This window comes from Alexandromys fortis, unplaced genomic scaffold (assembly GCF_014885135.2).
Source record: "Alexandromys fortis isolate MF-2015 unplaced genomic scaffold, M_Fortis_MF-2015_v1.1 scaffold_42, whole genome shotgun sequence".
NCBI classification, from domain to species: domain Eukaryota; kingdom Metazoa; phylum Chordata; class Mammalia; order Rodentia; family Cricetidae; genus Alexandromys; species Alexandromys fortis.
Window position 1 is genome coordinate 6,704,377 of NW_026067934.1, and position 18,801 is coordinate 6,723,177.

Sequence of the window (18,801 nt, forward strand, 5' to 3'; positions counted from 1 at the left end):
ATCCTGCATGGTTTCCCACGCCCACTTTCATCACAATGCATCAGAGGGTCTAATAGGCTATTGGTATTTATTGAATAGTGGTCAACGTTTTTAAGTGACTAAACACCCCAATTTTCCTGAAAGTGTCTGGATTTAGCACTGAATATTCAACATTTCCAGAAAACCATCAGTTCTAAGCAACCCTATTGGAAGGGCACCCTAAACTAATATTTCAAAGACTTTTTTTTTGATGAGCAATAAAAATAAATAAATAAATAACAGTATACCAATGTCAACAATGAAGGCCCCAGTCTTTCCTATGTGTGCGAGCATGAACCCTACAGGGTGATGTGATGGGTCAGTTCCTTCCATATACTCTTCAACTCTCATTGAGCTGCGAAGGCAGTAGCAAAATATGATCTGGCTGGATTCCTCTCTGTTAGCATTTAGGCTTTTTAGTGTGTGTGTGTGTGTGTCTGTGTGTATTCTTGCATGAATATGAATGTCTGTGCCTGTTATGGCCAGAAGAGGGTTCTCTGGAGTAGGAATTGCAGGCAGTTGTGAGCTGCCCAGTGTAGGTGGCTGGGAACTGAACCCTTGTCCTCTGAAAGAGCAGCTAAAATACTTAACTGCTGAGCCAGCTCTGGATTGGATCATAAATATTCTATAACAACTCACGTGTGGAGGGCTTGGTATACAGGCAACATTGCTCAGAGTTGGGACCTTTTGGCAGCGACTGGACCACAAGGGCTCTGACCTCAGGAAGAGATTAATTCATTCATGGCTTCATGGATTAATGGGTTTGGGAGAGTGGCTTGATCATAAAAGCAAATTCTCTTTGCTTCTTGGCTGCCAAGGGTAGCTTTGCTCTGGCTCCTGCTGCTTCCAGGATATTTTCTCCGCACCAGAGGCCCAGAAACAACAGAGCCAGGTGACTGTGAAGCCTCAGAGCAGAAGCTGTGGCTCTCTCCCTTTGGAGAGGGATTCTGACACAGTGATGGAAAGCTAGCAAATACATCACTTCAACCCTGCTTCGTTAAAGAAAAATCAGCTTAACTTTCTCAACCAGGGTGCCTAGTCTCTGAACTACAGAAGAAAAAAACTTGTGTCCTATCTTCCCAATTCTTCCAAGGTTACATACCCAGTACACAGTCTAGATGCAAAGAAGAGAAGTTAAGTCGTTGCATATGATCAATGCCCTGGAAAATTTAGGACTTAAATTTTTCCATTTGTTGAGAAACTCATAGACCCTATATTCAAGAATGTCATTGTGACTGTCCCTCTGCCCTTGTTCACTAGCAAAGTTGGCTAAAAGAGAGAAGCCACGGGAAGGAAGCTGTCCAAAGATAAGACTTGTGTTATCTCAGTTCTGCAAATGAGGAAGAGGAGGTGGGGGGAGGAAGCACATTCTCATTTTTCCCAAGATGGGCAATGGTAGAGGACTCTTAAGATCTCACCATGGGAACCAGACAGAAAAAATATACTGCCAAGGCTGACAGGGTGGTCATCGCTGACTTCGCTTCTTAGCCAGCTACTGCCAGAGTTAGGCAGTGCTCTATGTCATGTTTCGGAAGACAAGTACTCTATAAATAAATCGACTTGGAACAGTCTCAGATACACATAAACCGCAATGGCTTTAAATGTAACCCTTGCCCTTTATTTTCTTTCTCTTCTTGAAACAAGGAAGGTTATGCAGGAGAGGTTTTACCAAAATCTACCTAAAAACCTGGAAGAACTCCTATATCTTCTATTATTATTATTATTATTATTATTATTATTAATCACTATTACTATTATTTGACACACGGTTTATGCTGCCCTGAAACTCTCTCTGTAGACCAGGCTGACCTTGAACTCACAGAGATCCACCTACCTCTGCCTTCTGAGTGCTGAGGTTAAAAATGTGTGCCACCATCATTCCTTTATTCTTTTTTAAAATTATTCCTATATACTTGCTACGAAGCATCTGGGCATCCCCATGCCTCTCTATGCAGACTTTTGTATACTAGACTTATTATACAATATGCACCAATCCTCCTAAAAATCTCTTCCCTAGAGAAGGCGATTATTCATTTTGTCATTCAATTTCCCACCACTAAAAATTTCCTATGTAAAATCACTGCATGCTAATGGGGAGCTGTGTAAAAAGAGAATATTTTTAGTGAGTCAGCTGAAGGGAAAAAAATCATTAGTAGGTCTTCAATCTGAAGATCTGAGGGAGAGTCAGGGACAAATTTCTGAGGCATACCTTGGAAAAATCTATTAGTTACCAGAATGCAGTGTTTTTAAGTAGAGGTTCCCATTTTAAAGTAATAGTCTCACTTAATGAACTTTATTCCATTTAGGATAAGGTTAATTAGTTCTCCTTCCTTCCAATATCATTAGCAAGGACAACAGAAACAGCTATCTGAGTTGTTTTCTTTCCTCCATTGAGTGGGCATTAGTTTGAAAGGGTCTCAAGTTTGTCAAAGCTCATTAGAAGGCCACTTAATGTCTGATTTGTTTGATTGAAAGAGGGCCCAACTCTGGCTTCGGTTAAAAATATGTTTAAAGGTGTGAGGGAACACTTAGTTTGGGTGACGGAGGTTAAAGTCAGCTGAAGCACTCAAAGTGAGTGCATGTAGCTGCTAGCAAGGAAATGTTCTTGCTGAATAGGAAACGATTACGAAGGCAGGTTTCTGTTCAGTGGGTCAGCTTTCATCATGGCTTGACTTTTTAAAAATTTGTGTTCTTTGGGTTTAGAGGGTCTGCGTGGATGTGTGGGGCTTTTGTTTTTGGGGGGAAGTTCTTTCTGACTTCGCCATCTTCGGAATTCTTTTGGGGCCGTGGTTGAGCTATCAATCTTCTCTGGGCACTGTATTTTGAGTGTTAGACCCTTATTTCCTCTTCAACTTCCGGCAACCTTTCCCGGACTGTCTACTTTGGGCTTCTGATTTCAAAGGGGCTACTTGGGGAGACCCGCAGCACACGCTCTCAGATACTCTGGGTCTCAGTGGCTTTCTAATAAATTACCGCAGGGCAAGGAAAGCAAAGGGGAAGCATAAACGGAAGCCCCTCACTGATGATTAGTCTGTCAGCTGAGCTGCAAGGATTCTGCACCACCATGAAACGGAAAAAGAGCGGCTTTCACGATGCAGCAACACTGAGAAGTTGGGCGCCTGGTGGGCGTTTACGGGGCAGGGGGGGGTGTCCCTCAGCTTTATTTATTTATTGGCTTAGCTTGTTTTCGTCGACACCTCCATGCGGGGCGGGAAGGTGTGTATGTGCCTGTGGCTGGGAGGACCGGGTGGAGGAAGGTCCTTCAGCCCCAAGCGCAGAGCGAGCCACGCTGCCGCCTGGCGCAGTTGCCAGGACAGCACGGCCGGAACAGCAACAGCAGAAGCAGCACCGGCTGCGAGAGCAAGTGACGCATTGCAGGTACAAACCAGCCAATCAGAAGCTAGCTCAACGATCATCGGCGTACCCCTCCCCGCCGCGGTGCTCCTCCGCGCCGCAAAGTAGCGCCTCCCAGGCGCGATTCCCCCGGCCTTCTAACGGCTTGCCTGGCAAAGAAGCCCACTTACGTCATCCGTTCCCCTGCTCCCCTTTATCTCTTGCCTGGTCTGCCAAGTGACTGTGGTGAAAGGGGGTCTCCCGGAGAATCCGGGAGGGGGGGTGGGGGAGGGGGCTAGCCGGGACTCGTTCGCTATGTTCCGTTATTTGGCGTGAGGCGGAGGGATCTGGCGGAGGGAGGTGTTTATGAGGAGCTGGGGGCAGAGGCGGAGAATTAGTCCGAGCGGAGCGAGCGAACTGAGTGGTTGTGTGGTCGCGTCTCGGAAACCCGTAGCCCTTGCAGCATGGTGAGTGCGTAGCCGAGCTGCCGGTGGGGAAAAGATGCTGAAGCCGATTGACTAGAGAGGGGACCTTCCCTCCCTGACACCCTCGAGGAGCCGACTTCGCCAGACGAATGGCGCAAAAGAGGCCAGGGGGCCCCTGCGGCGGTTATGTCGCAGGTGTCCCCCGCTCGGGGTCTCCCGGGTTTCCTGAGTCGGGGGACCGCTGCGGGGCTTGACTGGGGAGGCTCGATGGGGGGGGGGGGGACGGGAGTGCGTGGCGGTGTGGTCCGCGGGGAGAGCGTGCGGGCGCGCAGCTGCTAACCGCTCGAAAGGTCAGCCCCGGGGGCCCGGATTCAAACCGCCAACGGCCACCACCGAGCGCGGGCGCCAGGAAGCGCCTTTGTCCGTCCCGGCCGCCATGCGTCGAGGGTGGGGGAGGGCGGGAGGGGAGCGCGGGGCCCCGGGGCGAGCGGGCGCCGTTAGCCCGCATCCCCGCGAGGAGAAGCGAGCCGGGCCGGGGGCGTGCTGTGTGGGTCGAGCCCGTGCGGGGAGCAGCCTTGGGGAGCGGGGGGGAGGACGGGCGCGCGGAGCTGGGAGCCGCCGCCCGGCTCGGCTCGCGCCCCAGCTGCTGCGCTGGCACCTGCCGGACTGCGGAGGTCTGGGCGGCCCGCGGCGCTGCGGGGATGGACGGGGGAGGGGGGCCCTGCAGTTTTCCCCCATCCCCCCCCACCCCGCCCGCAGTGCTGCTTGTTCTACTCCATCTGGTGCTGTCTTCCAGCACCAGACAATGTTTTTTTTTTTATTTTTTATTTATTTTTTAGTATTTTACTATTTTTTAGTTTATCGACGAAGAAAACAAGCTTTTTGCCCGAAGTCTGGCGCCCTCTCTAAATAACACAGCTCGTAAAGCAAAAGCAACCAACTTCAGTTTGGGGCTCCAAGGCGTTTTCCGCCTACAGCCAAAGCAAGCTGGTGAAAGTGTTAAAGTAGCAATTAAGGGGCGAGTCGCTAAATTCTTGAGTGCTCGGGTGCACTCCTGTTCACCTCGACCACACGCGGCGTTCCTTGAAAACGACTTGCCGTCCGATCTTAGTTCTTTTCTACGGTAATACAGTCAAAGAGTATACAGGAAAGCAGCCGATTTTAGAAAGGATTTAAAAAAATAATACTGGAACCTCCTGTTTCCTGTAAAAAAAAAATTAATGGGGGCGATAATTTGCAATACTTATTTTACTCCCTCTGCCAAGTGATTACAGCAATGGGTGTGTCCAGGAGGCAAGGTGACATCTTAAACACTAGTTGGGGATTCATGCCAACTGAAACCTCCAGCCTGTTTGGGTGTGGGGAGAGTTCACCTTGGAGAGAGCTAGCATTCATTTAAGTTTGGTGAATTCTTTGTGTTTTGATATCTAACTTCTGAATTTTATATGCTGGCTGAGTTTGTTCTCTGTAGGGCGAAATGCGATGTGAATTACAGGCATGTAATCAACACTGCGAATTGTTGATTTTATTTAAGTTAGCAAGATATAATTTAAAATTTTATTGGAAAGCTATAATTTATATCTTACACTGGTCCTTTTCCTCAGTAATCATTGATGCATTGAGGGTTTCTGTTAAATTAACAATTGTTCTGGCTACTTCATAATTTATAAGACATAGATTGAGGACTCTGATAAAGAGAAAAATTATACTATTGGGACAGTGTATATAGAATTGGTTACAAAGCTCTTAAGTTACACATAGTTAATGTTTTTTATTGAAATTTTTTATTGGAAGGAATATATTTTATTGAGGTCAGGGTGATAAAAGATGTGATGAGGTAGAAAATATTTTGAGTGTATTTAAGTTGTTCCACTAAGCTGAAAATAGAAAAATTTGTTTTGGCTCTATTATAATATAGAAATGTCTAGCTTCAGCTAGAATTGAGGATTTCAGTAAAGATCCTAGTTTTTGTGAAGTTGGTTCCATTGGTTTCTCTTTTAGTGCCATCTGTCAGAATAAAGACCTTTTTTCCTACAGAAATAACTTAGACTGGTTTTGATGTCAGGTGATGAATAATTCCTATAATTGAAGAAAATATATGAAGCATTTGTTGTGTACATAAGTAGAATTTGAGGAAATGAACAGAATGAAGATGCAGCATTTGTGTTCACTTTAAAGTCCATGGAATCATAAATTTATTCAGATAATTATGCCAGATATTTTTTTTAAAAAATTTTAAATCACTTCAGCTTTTTTGAGTGCTATTTAGAACGTGTACCAATGCCTTGAGTTCAGGTGACTTTAAAATGCAGATGGATTTCCGATAAAGATCTACACTGGTGACCCAAAATGCAGGATCTAGTTCAGTAGGTTGGGGTGGGACCTGAAAGTATATTGGAAATCTCTGGAACGACAAGAACAGCAGGAGGGATTACATCAGTGGTTGCAGAAGTAAGAGAGTTAGGACCAGAGAGTCTTCCCCTCTGGTGAATAGTCTTCACCTTCTTGAGATAAACACATGCTAATGAGCTGGTATTTTCCCAAAAGTCTAATTTTGGTTCTAAGAAAATGGCACTCTCCATAGACGGAAGAGAAGTTGGAAAAATTGAGTGCCAGATAGTTTTAAGCTCTTGATTTTAGGAATAAAAATTCTAGAATTTACTGGTGAAGTTTATGCTAAAACCTTAAACTCAAGAAAGACTTTTCATGAAACCTTGGAAGCAAAGTTGAGAGGTTTTCAAGTTGTCTGAAAAACTTAGTTTTTGTGTGCCTGATTCATTCCATGAAGGTGATATTTGTGCCAGGTCCTAAGATTATGTTTGCTAGGAGACAGGGAGAACCGAACTGGACTGTTTGGGGGCATTAAAATTTGAGTTTGTAAGCCAACTTAAGACTCTTAGAAGATTGACTTACTGTTAGTGTCTTTTGACCCAACATATTGCGAATGAAATCCACGTTGTCACTGGCTGCTCTCCTGCACTAATTCATAGCATACATTCCTTCCGATTTCCACACTGCGGTGCCTGCTACACAGTTAAGCTTAACATTTTTAGGCTTAAAATAATTTCAGTTGATTTCACTAGCCTCGTTTTGTTTGCAGGGTGCTGCTTGTGCCTTGGTTTCAGTTTGTGCAGTAGATTTTCTTTGCTTCAAGTAACGGGGCGCTCGAGGATTGGTACTTAGGGAAAATACATTTTTTATCTTAGGATCTTGTACACTTGAACATAACATAATTGATGACATTTCAATTTTAAGTCACCTAACTCCTTGCCCCCCCCCCTTTTTTTCCTCTCCTTAATACTAGGAACTGAACCCAGGACCTAACATGTTTGGCAAACACTGTAGTGCCCTAGCCCTTTTTTGTTTTGCTTTTTCAAAGAGAAATAAATTAGTTCAATTTATATTGTGCTTAAATTAAATGTTGCTTTTTAAATTAAGATCTTGCTGAGTAGCCTGGACTGGCCTTCAACTAATGACCATGGTGCCATGAATCAAAATTGTTGAGAAAGAAAATTATCTTTTGGATTCCCTTTCAAATCCTTATGCTGTTCACTAGAGAAATATGTGAGGTCATTCCATATAAAGGTTCAACCCTTCCCCAGGGATCTGTTCACTTAAAACATGAGGGAGCAGGCTGTTTTTCTTCCCTTAACAAGATAATGGAGTAATCATGGTACATTTAACCCCATGTTGGTAGGGTTTTATTTTTGATAACAATCTCCCCCGCCCCAGCTGCTCTTGCTGTCCTGGAACTTTCTATGTAGACCAGGCTGGCCTGGACTCAAGAGATAGAGTATAAGCATCTCAAGCAGTGAGAGTCATGTGTGCACCATTGCCTGGCTTCTTGGTGGGATTTTAAATTAGCAGTAGTTTGGCAGTGCCGCTCAGGACCGCATACCAGGTGTTAGATGTGTGCACAGATGAGAATATTTACAGGTGGAGGCTGTAACAAGAGACTGTGTATTTTGTTTAGAACCTTTGCACTTGCCTGCCAGTCGGAGTAGTAAAGGTGGTGGTGGTGCTTCTCACCCCTCTGCTCCATTAGGTTTGGGAAATCACTTTTGTGTCAGGGTGTTTAACCATTTATGGTAGTGGCTTTCCAGTTTGACATTCTTAAGTCATTGAATGGCAGTTTTTAATAATTTGATTTTTAAAAGCTGCCATGGGAGGTTAGTTTAAATTTGGGTAGTCTATGCCAGGTGGTGGCACACGCCTTTAATCCCAGGACCCTGGAGGCAGAGACCGGTGGATTTCTTAAGTTCGAGGCCATCCTGGTCTACTGAGCTAGTTCCAGGACACCCAGGGATACACAAGAAACCCTGTCTTTCCCCTTCTGCCCAAAGGGTAGTCTAATTGAAAAACTGGTTTTGTAGGATTTTATTGTTTAAAATAAGAATGCTAAATGATCTAATATTTCTAGATATATTTTTTGTGTTTAAATTTTTAAGTTTCAAATCATCTGAGGTATTTGGCATAATCTTGGAGTCAGACTTGTTTAGCTATGAATATAAAACCAATGTGTGTACATTGTGCCTACCCATTGTGTTCTAGGGATCATTGAACTGAATGAACCTTGAAAGATTTAAAACTTGTTGCTGTAGTTGCTAATTTACATACTTGTAAGTCATTAACCCACCTTTCTGATCTCTTGGTAGGCTGACCAACTGACTGAAGAGCAGATTGCAGGTAAGAAATACCCTGATGAATTATATCCTTTGGGGTTTATTATAAATTGAATAACAAAACTCAAGATACTTAGATGAAATAATTGACTTTGATATATGTCATGAATGGTGATAAATTAATGTATTATAAATAACAATAATTAGCCCTGCTTTGTTAGGTATGACTATAAACTATAAGTGTGTGTGTGTAGCGAGAGAGAGAATGAGAATAGATACCAGCTGCTGGTGGTGGGTTTTCTTATTTTTTTGTGTTGTTGTTTACTATCACCCAACAGGCATGAAGCTTCAAGTCGGTTACCATATAAGGGGGGGGGGGTGGTGTATATGCAGTAACTAAATTACATTGAAATATAGAGTCAGAAAAAATGAACATTGAATTTACACGGACTTTAAATTAGTTGGTGTTTTATATTTGGGTTAAATACAGATTAAGCAGCCCCTAATATCCACAAGACTGGTTCTCCAAAATCCAAAACTTGAGTGCTAACATGCCATGATTAATAAAAGGTTGTGCATTCTACCTCATCCACAGATGGGTTGTGGTCAGAATGACAAGACACTGTATAAAAAGGGACTTCTAGTGTGTATAAAGGTGTATATGACACAGGAAATACTTTGCAATTGGAAGCATTTCTGGTCCCAAGCATTTCAGATACACAATATTCAGTCTGTATAATAGATTGGTGAGTAACCTTTTCCCTAGAGAAACACTTAACAAATATCACTAGTATTCTGGTTCCTTTTCAGATTTTATAACTCTTAGCTTTTACAAATGCCACTGTAGTAATTTGAATTTTGGCTTTAAAAGCCTGACAGCTATTGAGATGAACCTTTTGAAAGGAGTAAATGAATGTAATGCATACGACCCACTGTCTTCATGCTGTGATATTTAACTGGTCTTATTCTGGTATTTTGAGATGACTGGCTAATTCTGAAATGTTGTGGAAGTTTGCCGGTTGTGTTCTTTCTTTCTGTTTCTGAAAACAAGGTCGGTCCTGTTAGGAAGAATTGGCTGAACTCGAACTCATTTAATTCTGCCTCTTGAATAAGATTTGTATCTAATTTAACTGTTTCCGTGTTCCCAATAATTCAGCAGCAGTTTGCTTTCTCCTTCTGGTGCTGGAGATTGGGCCTAGGGCCTTCTGCCTGCCCGTGACGCACCCTGGCACTGAGTTACATCCCTAGCACTTGGATTTTTGAGACAGTTTAACTGTATCATTCAGATTGGTCTTTAGCATCCTATGACCCTTACCTTCCCCTCCTGAATGTTCTAAGTTTATTCTTTTGAGTTGGTTTTATTGAGGAACTAAAATTTTATGAAGATAAATCCAGGAGCAGGTGGACTGACTGACTGGTTTTTACAGCCCAGTGCCTACCATATGCTAAGTACTAAATAAATGGTTTTTGAAAGGATAAATTTTATTCTCCAAGATGTGTGACACCAAAAGGATACAGAACACTGCCTACAGTCGCAGTGAGGCCCTTCCTCCTCAAGTTCACCCTCAGCTTTAGAGGCACAGTTGTTGTTTTTTTTCCCCCCTCATAACTGGTAGATTACTGGTAGACAATAATATTTTGGAGTTTTAAGTCACTTGTCTTTCCAGAAAGAAATGTTGACCAGATGGGGACACATAATGAAACATTGTATGAACAGTTGAAGCTATTTTAATCCTCATACTGTAATAGTCAATACTACAGATTTGGTTAGAAATTCTAACAGTAAATAACCTGGTCTAGAGAAAAAACTACTTGTTCAGGTGAAATAGTTACTCAAGTAAGTGTATATTGCTTTATTAAAGAACCCCTTCATAGTATGACATCAATAACCAGTTAATTTTGTTATAACTCTGTCTGTACTTCATTGTTTGACATTTGAAAGACTGGAAGGAAAAGGTACTTTTTTAAGAAATGAAATCTACCTCAGTCTTAGACTTTCATTTTTTAAGAAATGAAATCTACCTCAGTCTTAGACTTTCAATTTGATTAAAATAACTTTCTTATCCAATTTATAGTAGTAATTAACATAATGATAAAGGTGTGCTATAGAAGATAGCTATGACAGTATTTTTACTGTATGCTCACATTTTAGCTTCTGGATTTGTATTTATTATCATTAATGGGAATTAATACTTAAAATAAAATGCATCTATGAGTGTACAGATTGTGCTAGTTTTGAAGATCAGAACTGTAAAAGCAGATGGGATATAAAATATATAGAGATATATCTTAAAGGAGTTGTTCATGTCTTTGAGTCTAGCATAAAAATAAGAGTCTTGGGGCTGGAGAGAGATGGCTCAGTGATTAAGGGCACTGGCTGCTCTTCCACAGAGGACCTGGGTTTAATTCCTAGCAGTCACTAGGAACATTGCAACAACTGTCTCTAGCCACAGTTCCAGGGAATCCAACACCTCACACAGATATGAATGCAGGAAAAAAAAACAATGCACAGAAAATTTTTTTAAAAGCTTTCAAATATTAACAGCAAAAGGTGGTGGCAGCAGCACACACCTTTAATCACAATGCTCAGGAGGCAGAGGCAGACGGATCTCGAGTGATGTTAGCCTGGTTTCTAGAGTGAGTTCTAAGACAGCTAGAACTACACAAAAACCCTATCTAGAAAAAAAAGAATGGAGAGCCTTTAATGACTCTAACTTTTATGACTATAAATTTATGACTATAAATTTGGCCTTTAAATAATGTCCTTAGTTCCTTTATTGTATTTGTAAATAGCAGGTATAGCATGGATAATCAATTTTGTTTGAGACAGGGCCCAGGCTGGTCTCTAGTTCATGATTCTCCTGCCTCCCCAGTGCTGGGATTATAGGTACACACCACTGTGGGGTGTTTTATGGATGTTTTAAACCTTTGAGATTTAGAATACCTAAACTTAAGCTATCTGTTTCCTACAATTTAGCTTAGTTAAACCATATAACAATAGCTTGGTTGTTCCATCTTAAACACTGGGAATTTATGCACTTACTGATTTTCATAGCCAGATGTATGTAGAAAATGTAATATAAATAAATACATAATTCTAAATATTGAACCCTTTAATAATTAAGTAGGTGGTAGTTTGTGCCTAGACTGATTATTTGTGAAAAGGCACTTAGAACTTTAAAAAGTATGTAAATTTAGTGAATTAGTCTTTACCAAATCCTGTTTGTAGGTAGGGAACACCTTGATTTGTTTAGTAATTAGGCTGATCTAGGTTGGTGCCGTGTACAATTATTCAATTATTGCAGTCAGTTCCGAAGCTCTGATTGATAGTAGATGGGTTCCTCAGGAAATAATATTTAAATGAACTAGAACTGTCTGTGCTTGGAGAGACTAGAGTACAAAGAAGTCAGCTATGCCTAGTCTAAATAAGAAGCTGAACAATTGTTCTATGCTGAAGAAAGTAACTTGCCTTTCCAAAAAGGTAATAGTATCTGGTAATTGTGGCAGAAAAGAACCCAATTAAGCGATTTAATAGTATAAGCAAAAGATGAGTGGAACTTTGAACCAAAATACTAGTTACAGAAGAGGGAAAAAGAATGAGTAGCATTTAATACAACTTATTTATAGGCTTCAATTGAAGCGACTTCCCTGGAGTTGCTGAGGATTATAGATAGGATTTATTTATTACATATCTTGTTTGAGGTTAGCCAAAGAGGAAGCTGTTTTATTGGGCAGTCAGAAAGGTGAGTTAGATGCAGGTCTTTGCTGTAAGTGGGCATAGATGAAATGGCCAGGGAGTAAAAGGATAAGGCTGGTAGCATTTGACATAAAATGAGACAAAAACCTGAGCCTTGTTAATGTAGGGTGGGAAAAAAAATCAAAATGCTCTTCTGGAAGCCAAGAGAGTTTTGAACTTTGACCTCTCATTTGGATGAGTCGTGCTAAACTGGTTGAAGTTCAGTTGGTGCATTTGTGCTGCAAGTACTATCAGTAATGGGCTGATTGAGAGGCATGGGTGTGAGTAGTGCTGCTCCAGCTTAAAGTGACCATGTGTGTCCGTGGACAGTTAGTGGAGATAGAGGTGTGTCTAGAGATGTGTGAACTAGAATTGGAAAGTACAAATTGGGACGGAAATAGACAAGCATTGCACTGTGCCATCTCTTAAATATGTCAGATACACATCTTCATGGAGCAGAGTTTAATGTACTTAGAAAATACCTGACTTGTAGGGGAGTGGCTTTTTTTAGTATCCATTGGTATGACCTTGGGAGTACTATATTTAAATTTATTAATTTCCCACCAGAAGATAAAATTGCTGTTCTGCATCTTTCCTGAAATGTTTGGTTTAGAAGGAACATAATTACAACTTCATGACCTTAAAGTCTTTGAAGAATTTCACTTTTATAAGCTTGAAGTTTTCTATTCAAAATTGCCTCTGTTCTCCATAGTACTCCACTTAGATTGAAGTGGACTTTAATAGCTTGATTGGCTCATTTTTTTATAATTTATTTTTATTTTGTGTGCACTGGTGTTTGGCCTGTCTTTATGTCTATGAGGGTGTCAGGTCCCCTGGAACTGGAGTTACAGACAGTTGTGAGTTGCCATGTGGGTGCTAGGAATTGAACTGGGTCCTGGAAGAGCAGGTAGGGCTCTTACCTGCTGAGCATCTCCCCAGCCTCATTCGACTCATTACTAACATTGTTGGATGGTAGGCCTTTCTTGCTGCTAGAAAACTGACCCGGTTCATTGTTTTAGATGTTCTTGCTTTGAATTTAAAGAGAAAATGATTATACAATTTGAAATTTTATATTCATGAACATGTATGTCAGTGGACATAGAGTGGACATGTGGGTGTGTCTAGAGATGAAATTAGAAAGTATAAATCGGGGCAGAGATAGACAAGCATTGATACCATTTTTTAAACACTTCCATTGATTTTAGTGACCTCTAAACATCTGTCTGTATATTTGAATTTCCTGAGATTTTTAAATCTCTGGTAGCTCAACATAAACACAGTGGTTTGTTTGACCAAAGATTTTTGACAGATTATCACAAGGTATTTCCACCTGACTTGTTAGGAATCAAAGCTTCATTTGAAATGCTGTATATTTTTTCTTTTCTGAAGAGTTAGTGCTTTTTTAAGACAGGGTTTCTCTGTGTAGCCTTGGCTGTTCTGGAACTTGATTTGTAGTCCAGGCTGGCCTCAAACTCAAATCCTCCTGCTTCTGCCTCCCCAGTGCTGGGATTAAAGGCGTGCACCACCAGTACATTTTATGGGGAAGTGCTTTTTTTTAATCTGCATGTTTGGATTTTTTTGGTCTTTCTGACAGAATTCAAAGAAGCCTTTTCACTATTTGACAAGGATGGTGATGGGACTATAACAACAAAGGAGCTGGGGACTGTGATGAGGTCTCTTGGGCAGAACCCCACAGAAGCAGAGCTACAGGACATGATTAATGAAGTAGATGCAGATGGTAAGTCTTCAATTTAGGGGGTGTGGAAGGTGCATTGCAGAGGTGTTGACATTCTAGTTCATGTTTGTACAAATGATTTTCAGGTAATGGCACAATTGACTTCCCTGAATTTTTGACAATGATGGCAAGAAAAATGAAAGATACAGACAGTGAAGAGGAAATTAGAGAAGCATTCCGCGTGTTTGATAAGGTAAAGTTCAAGGAATGAATGTGGAGAGAATGAAATACATGTATTCCTTGGAGATGGCTTTTCTGATGACTTCAACAGAAGTGTCAGGCTCTTAAGAAGTCAGTGTGAATTTGGGTTTCCAAGTCATGACTCTCCTTGCAAAGGATACATTATGTGCCTTTGGATTATAGGGACATCCTTCTTAATGACATTTATAGACCAACCAAGCGTGGATTCTCTTCACTTTATGTGAATAGTCTACCTTCCCCCATGCTTAAATAGGGTTTCTCTGTGGTCCTGACTGTCCTAGAACTAACTCGCTTTGTAGATCAGGCTGGCCTTGAACTCACAAAGATCCACCAGCCTTTGCCTCCTGAATATTGGGATTAAAGGCGTGCACCACTACCACCCCCAATTTATGTGATTTTTTTCAAAAATGAAATCGTTGGTTAATACTGCAATTCAAATATCACTCAGACATTTATTCCTACGTTTTTGTAGGACGGCAATGGCTATATCAGTGCAGCAGAGCTTCGTCACGTGATGACAAACCTTGGAGAGAAGCTGACAGATGAAGAGGTTGATGAGATGATCAGGGAAGCAGATATTGATGGTGACGGGCAGGTAAACTATGAAGGTGAGTCACAATTGCTCCATACTTCAGATTGTTGGAGGTGTTACATAGCTAAAAATCAGTAACTTTACCTCCCAAAATTTGGGTGCTAAACTAGTTTTCACTAAATTTATATAATTTAAAATATTTGCCAACAAGACTACATCACTCACCTAAGAACTCAGAGTGTCAATTCTACACCTGCACCTAGGAAATTGACTGGAACTGTGTAGTTTCTTTAGAAGGTGGAGGGATAATTTGGAAAGTTTCAAATTTTGCTGTGGATTCCCTAAAATAAAATTAATAGACTTTGTATCTGACTAGATTCTTTTTTTCTTTCTGACTCCTGTCTGAAAGTGTTTGAATTCAAAAGTATCTTAGGCCACTTGGAACTTGAGGACGCCCATTTTAGGGAGTGCAGCTTTAGACATGGACTCTAGGGAATTAATCTTACATTTCACTTTTTCACTTGTATTTTTCATAACAGTTGTAGGTAGCATAAAATGTAACTTTATAAAATAGTTACAGTATTGACTGCTAACTCAGCAGATACAAAATTCAAGTCTAAACCAAGCTAAGGTTCTCCCATCGAGTATATTCTGGACAAGCATTCCACCAGTGAGCTCTGTCCATAGGCCTAATGGCAATGGTCTCGTGTTTAAGGATCCCAAATACAGTGATTTATGAAGTTCCAACTTTGGCCACAAACTGCCTTTCTTGTTTCTGTGTTTCCAGAAAAGGAGTAGAAAACGCAGAGTTTAGTAGTTATGATTGCTTATGTCCTTTGTCTTTGACTCATAATTTTGTGTTTCTTATTTTTTCAGAGTTTGTACAAATGATGACAGCAAAGTGAAGACATTGTACAGAATGTGTTAAATTTCTTGTACAAAATTGTTTATTTGCCTTTTCTTTGTTTGTAACTTATCTGTAAAAGGTTTCCCCAACTGTCAAAAAATATGCATGTATAGTAATTAGGATTTCATTCCTCCATGTTTTCTTCCCTTATCTTCTGTCATTGTCCTTAAACCTTATTTTAGAAAATTGATCAAGTAACATGTTGCATGTGGCTTACTCTGGATATATCCAAGCCCTTCTGCACATCTAAACTTAGATGGAGTTGGTCAAATGAGGGAACATCTGGGTTATGCCTTTTTAAAGTAGTTTTTAGGAACTGTCAGCATGTTATTGTTGAAGTGTGGAGTTGTAACTCTGCGTGGACTGTGGACAGTCAACAATATGTTCTTCAAAGTTGCACTATTGCAAAACGGGTGTTTTATCCAGGTACTCGTACACTATTTTTTTGTACTGCTGGTATTGTACCAGAAACATTTTCTTTTATTGTTACTTGCTTTTTAAACTTTGTTTAGCCACTTAAAAATCTGCTTATGGCACAATTTGCCTCAAATCCATTCCAAGTTGTATATTTGTTTTCCAATAAAAAAATGACAATTTACCCAATTGTTGCTCTGAATCTGAGTGATTTAATGCCTGTTGGTGTAATAATTCTGGGACAACTGTGGAATTGCTTTCTCCTTGGTGTAATTCATCTGTCTTTTGAGATGGATTCTTGCTAGGAAATGCCTTTCTGCCTTGCTCTTAGATTATGGTCTGGTGTGGTGGCACCTCCTTTAATTCTAGCACTTGGGAGGCAGAGGTAGGTGGGTCTAAGAATTCAGGGGCCAGCCTGGTCTACACAGTAAGTTCCAGGCCAGCCCAGATTCCACAGTGAGACTTGTTTCCGAGAAGAAAAAAAGAAAACCCTTTTGTAAGGAATTTGCATGTGCACATATTTAGTGTTTACCATCTTTTTTAATTTAAAAGGTTTGGATTTGTGCGAGTTTTTGCCTGTGTTTATATGCACCATGTGTGCCTGCTGCCCTCAGTGGTGTGAAGAGAGCATCAGACCCCCAGAACTAGAGTCACAGATGGCTGTGCACCACCATGTGGGTGATGGGAACCAAATCTGGGTCCTCTGCCAGAGCAGCAAGTGCTCTTAACTGCTAACTATTCAGCCTTGCTTCTGCCTTTCACATAGCTGCAACTTTGTCAGTAACTAGTGGGAGGACACTGATGACCTTTGTTTCTTAGTTTGTCAGTAAGCTCTAACCAGAGAAGTCTCAGCTGTGATTGCTTATCTGCCCGCAACATGGTCTACCAAAAGGGTCTAAGATAAGCAACTAACCAAACTGTGCTTTAGATTTTACTTGCTTCTCCCGTTGCTTTCTCTGTAATTAAGCTCAAAATGTGGTTTATATCAAGGTTTTTCTTGTTCTAAGTGCCTTTTAAATACCTAATTCCATAGCAAACCAGAGCAAAGATTGAAACACTGAGTGTAGCTGGTACCTGCTTATTGTGGTCCCCAGGTTTTGGGACTGCCCCAGAGGGTGGGGCATCTTTTTACAGAGTGGGGTCACTGCCTCATGCTCTAGAGGGAGGGAAGGAAGTTAGACCCCGCTGACTGCTGGTCCTATTGTCAGGTGTGAGAGCTTTGTTGAAAGAGGTATTCACTTGTGAGTTTTCACTGGGTGGTAGAGTCGAGCCTCTAGCAGTATTTTTGCCTGGAGCATACTTTCTTAGGTGTTAGGTGTTGATACCATCCGTTATCTGAGTTCTAGTTAACTGATCTGTGAGATGCCTTCGCGGTTTCTAACCTTTGGAAAATGGCCAACACTCTGAGCATAGTGTCTGGTCTTTTGGCTAAAGTGCTCAGCCAGTGTTAGCAGGTGCTGCTGGAAAATGAGAACCTGCAATTAATGGGATTTCTCCAGGTAACAATCTGGAAGGTCAAATTAATACCAAGATTCAGATAATCAAGAATAAGGTTAAAGGGAGAATACTGGGGGGGGGGGGGGAGAACATGCGCACACTCACACTAGCTGGACTGAGACTTAGCCTTTGCCGTCTCAGGGTTGAAATTACAGGCAGGTGTGTACCACCATTTCTGGTGTTCCTTTCCCCAGGGCTGGGAATCAATGCTATGGAGCTACAACCCCAGCCCAGGACCTGTGCCCTAGTTTTTAGTAGATTTGTGTTCTAGACTGCAGAAGACAGAAAAGAGGTATTCTGATTTTGTTGAAGGATATTGATGTATAGAACAGATTGTGTAATCTCGGCTGTTCAAATCTTCGGAACTACTTTGTAAGCAATCATATTTGAACCCAGGGCTGTGATTTTTAAACTCTCCAAGTCTCTACCATGCTACTAGTTTTAGTTTAGCAGGATTATGATAGTAGTTAATTTTTTAATGCTATATATGTAGTGTGTTTGCTCTCAGATTTCTTCCAGTAAAGCACTTTAAAAAAGAAATGGCAGGCGTGTCTGCCTCTCTTGCATGCAGTACCTGTGGAGGCCAGAAGATGTCAGGTGCCCTGGAGCTGAAGTTAACAGTTTCTGCACCGTGGGTGCTGGGAACCAAACGTGGGCCATCTGCAAAAGCAACAAGTGCTTTTAATAGTGAGCTGACTCTGAGGTTTGGGAAATCAATTCTGTGTCAGGATGTTTTGTTTAACCATTTATAGTAGTGGTTTTTCAATTTGACATTCTTAAATTCATTGAATGGCAGTTTTTAGTAGTTGCATTTTTAAAAGCTGCCATGGGAAGCTAGTTTAAATTTGGGTTGGTCTAACTGAAAAAAAAGGAAACTGGTTATATTGGATTTTGTGGCTTAGAATAACAACCCTACCAGAAAGACAATTATTATATGTACTCACTCATAAGTGGTTTTTAAACATAAAGCAAAGAAATCCAGCCTACAATTCACAATCCCAGAGAACAATGAGGACCCTAAGAGAGACACATACATGGATCTAATCTACATGGGAAGTAGAAAAAGATCTGAGTAAACAGGGATCATGGGAGAGGGTTTAAGGGGAGAAAGGGAGGAGAGGATAGCAAAGTGTATAGCTCAATAAAATCAACTAAAAAAAAAAAAAAAACCCTAAACTTTCTTGTGTGTGTTTGTTGTTTGCTTTTCCAGACAGGGTTTCTCTATCTTTAGAGCCTGTCTTGGAACTCACTCTGTAGACTAGGCTGACCTTAAACTCAGAGATCCGCCTGCCTCCTCTGCGTCCTGAGTGCTGAGATTAAAGTGCCACCATCTCCAGCCCAGATATATTTTAAATTGTGTATATGTCTTAGGTTTTTTAAA

At 41.2% G+C, this 18,801-nt stretch overlaps 1 protein-coding gene across 1 annotated transcript; it reads left to right on the forward strand.

Annotated features, from left to right (window-relative positions):
• Window positions 1-3,692: 3,692 nt before the first annotated feature.
• Window positions 3,693-16,112, forward strand: Calm2 (calmodulin 2). The gene is made up of 6 exons (XM_050146192.1): window positions 3,693-3,818; window positions 8,432-8,462; window positions 13,729-13,872; window positions 13,956-14,062; window positions 14,543-14,678; window positions 15,479-16,112. Exons 1-6 carry the CDS (start codon window positions 3,816-3,818, stop codon window positions 15,505-15,507), a joined length of 450 nt encoding a protein of 149 aa, XP_050002149.1. The 5' UTR covers window positions 3,693-3,815; the 3' UTR covers window positions 15,508-16,112.
• Window positions 16,113-18,801: the final 2,689 nt, after the last annotated feature.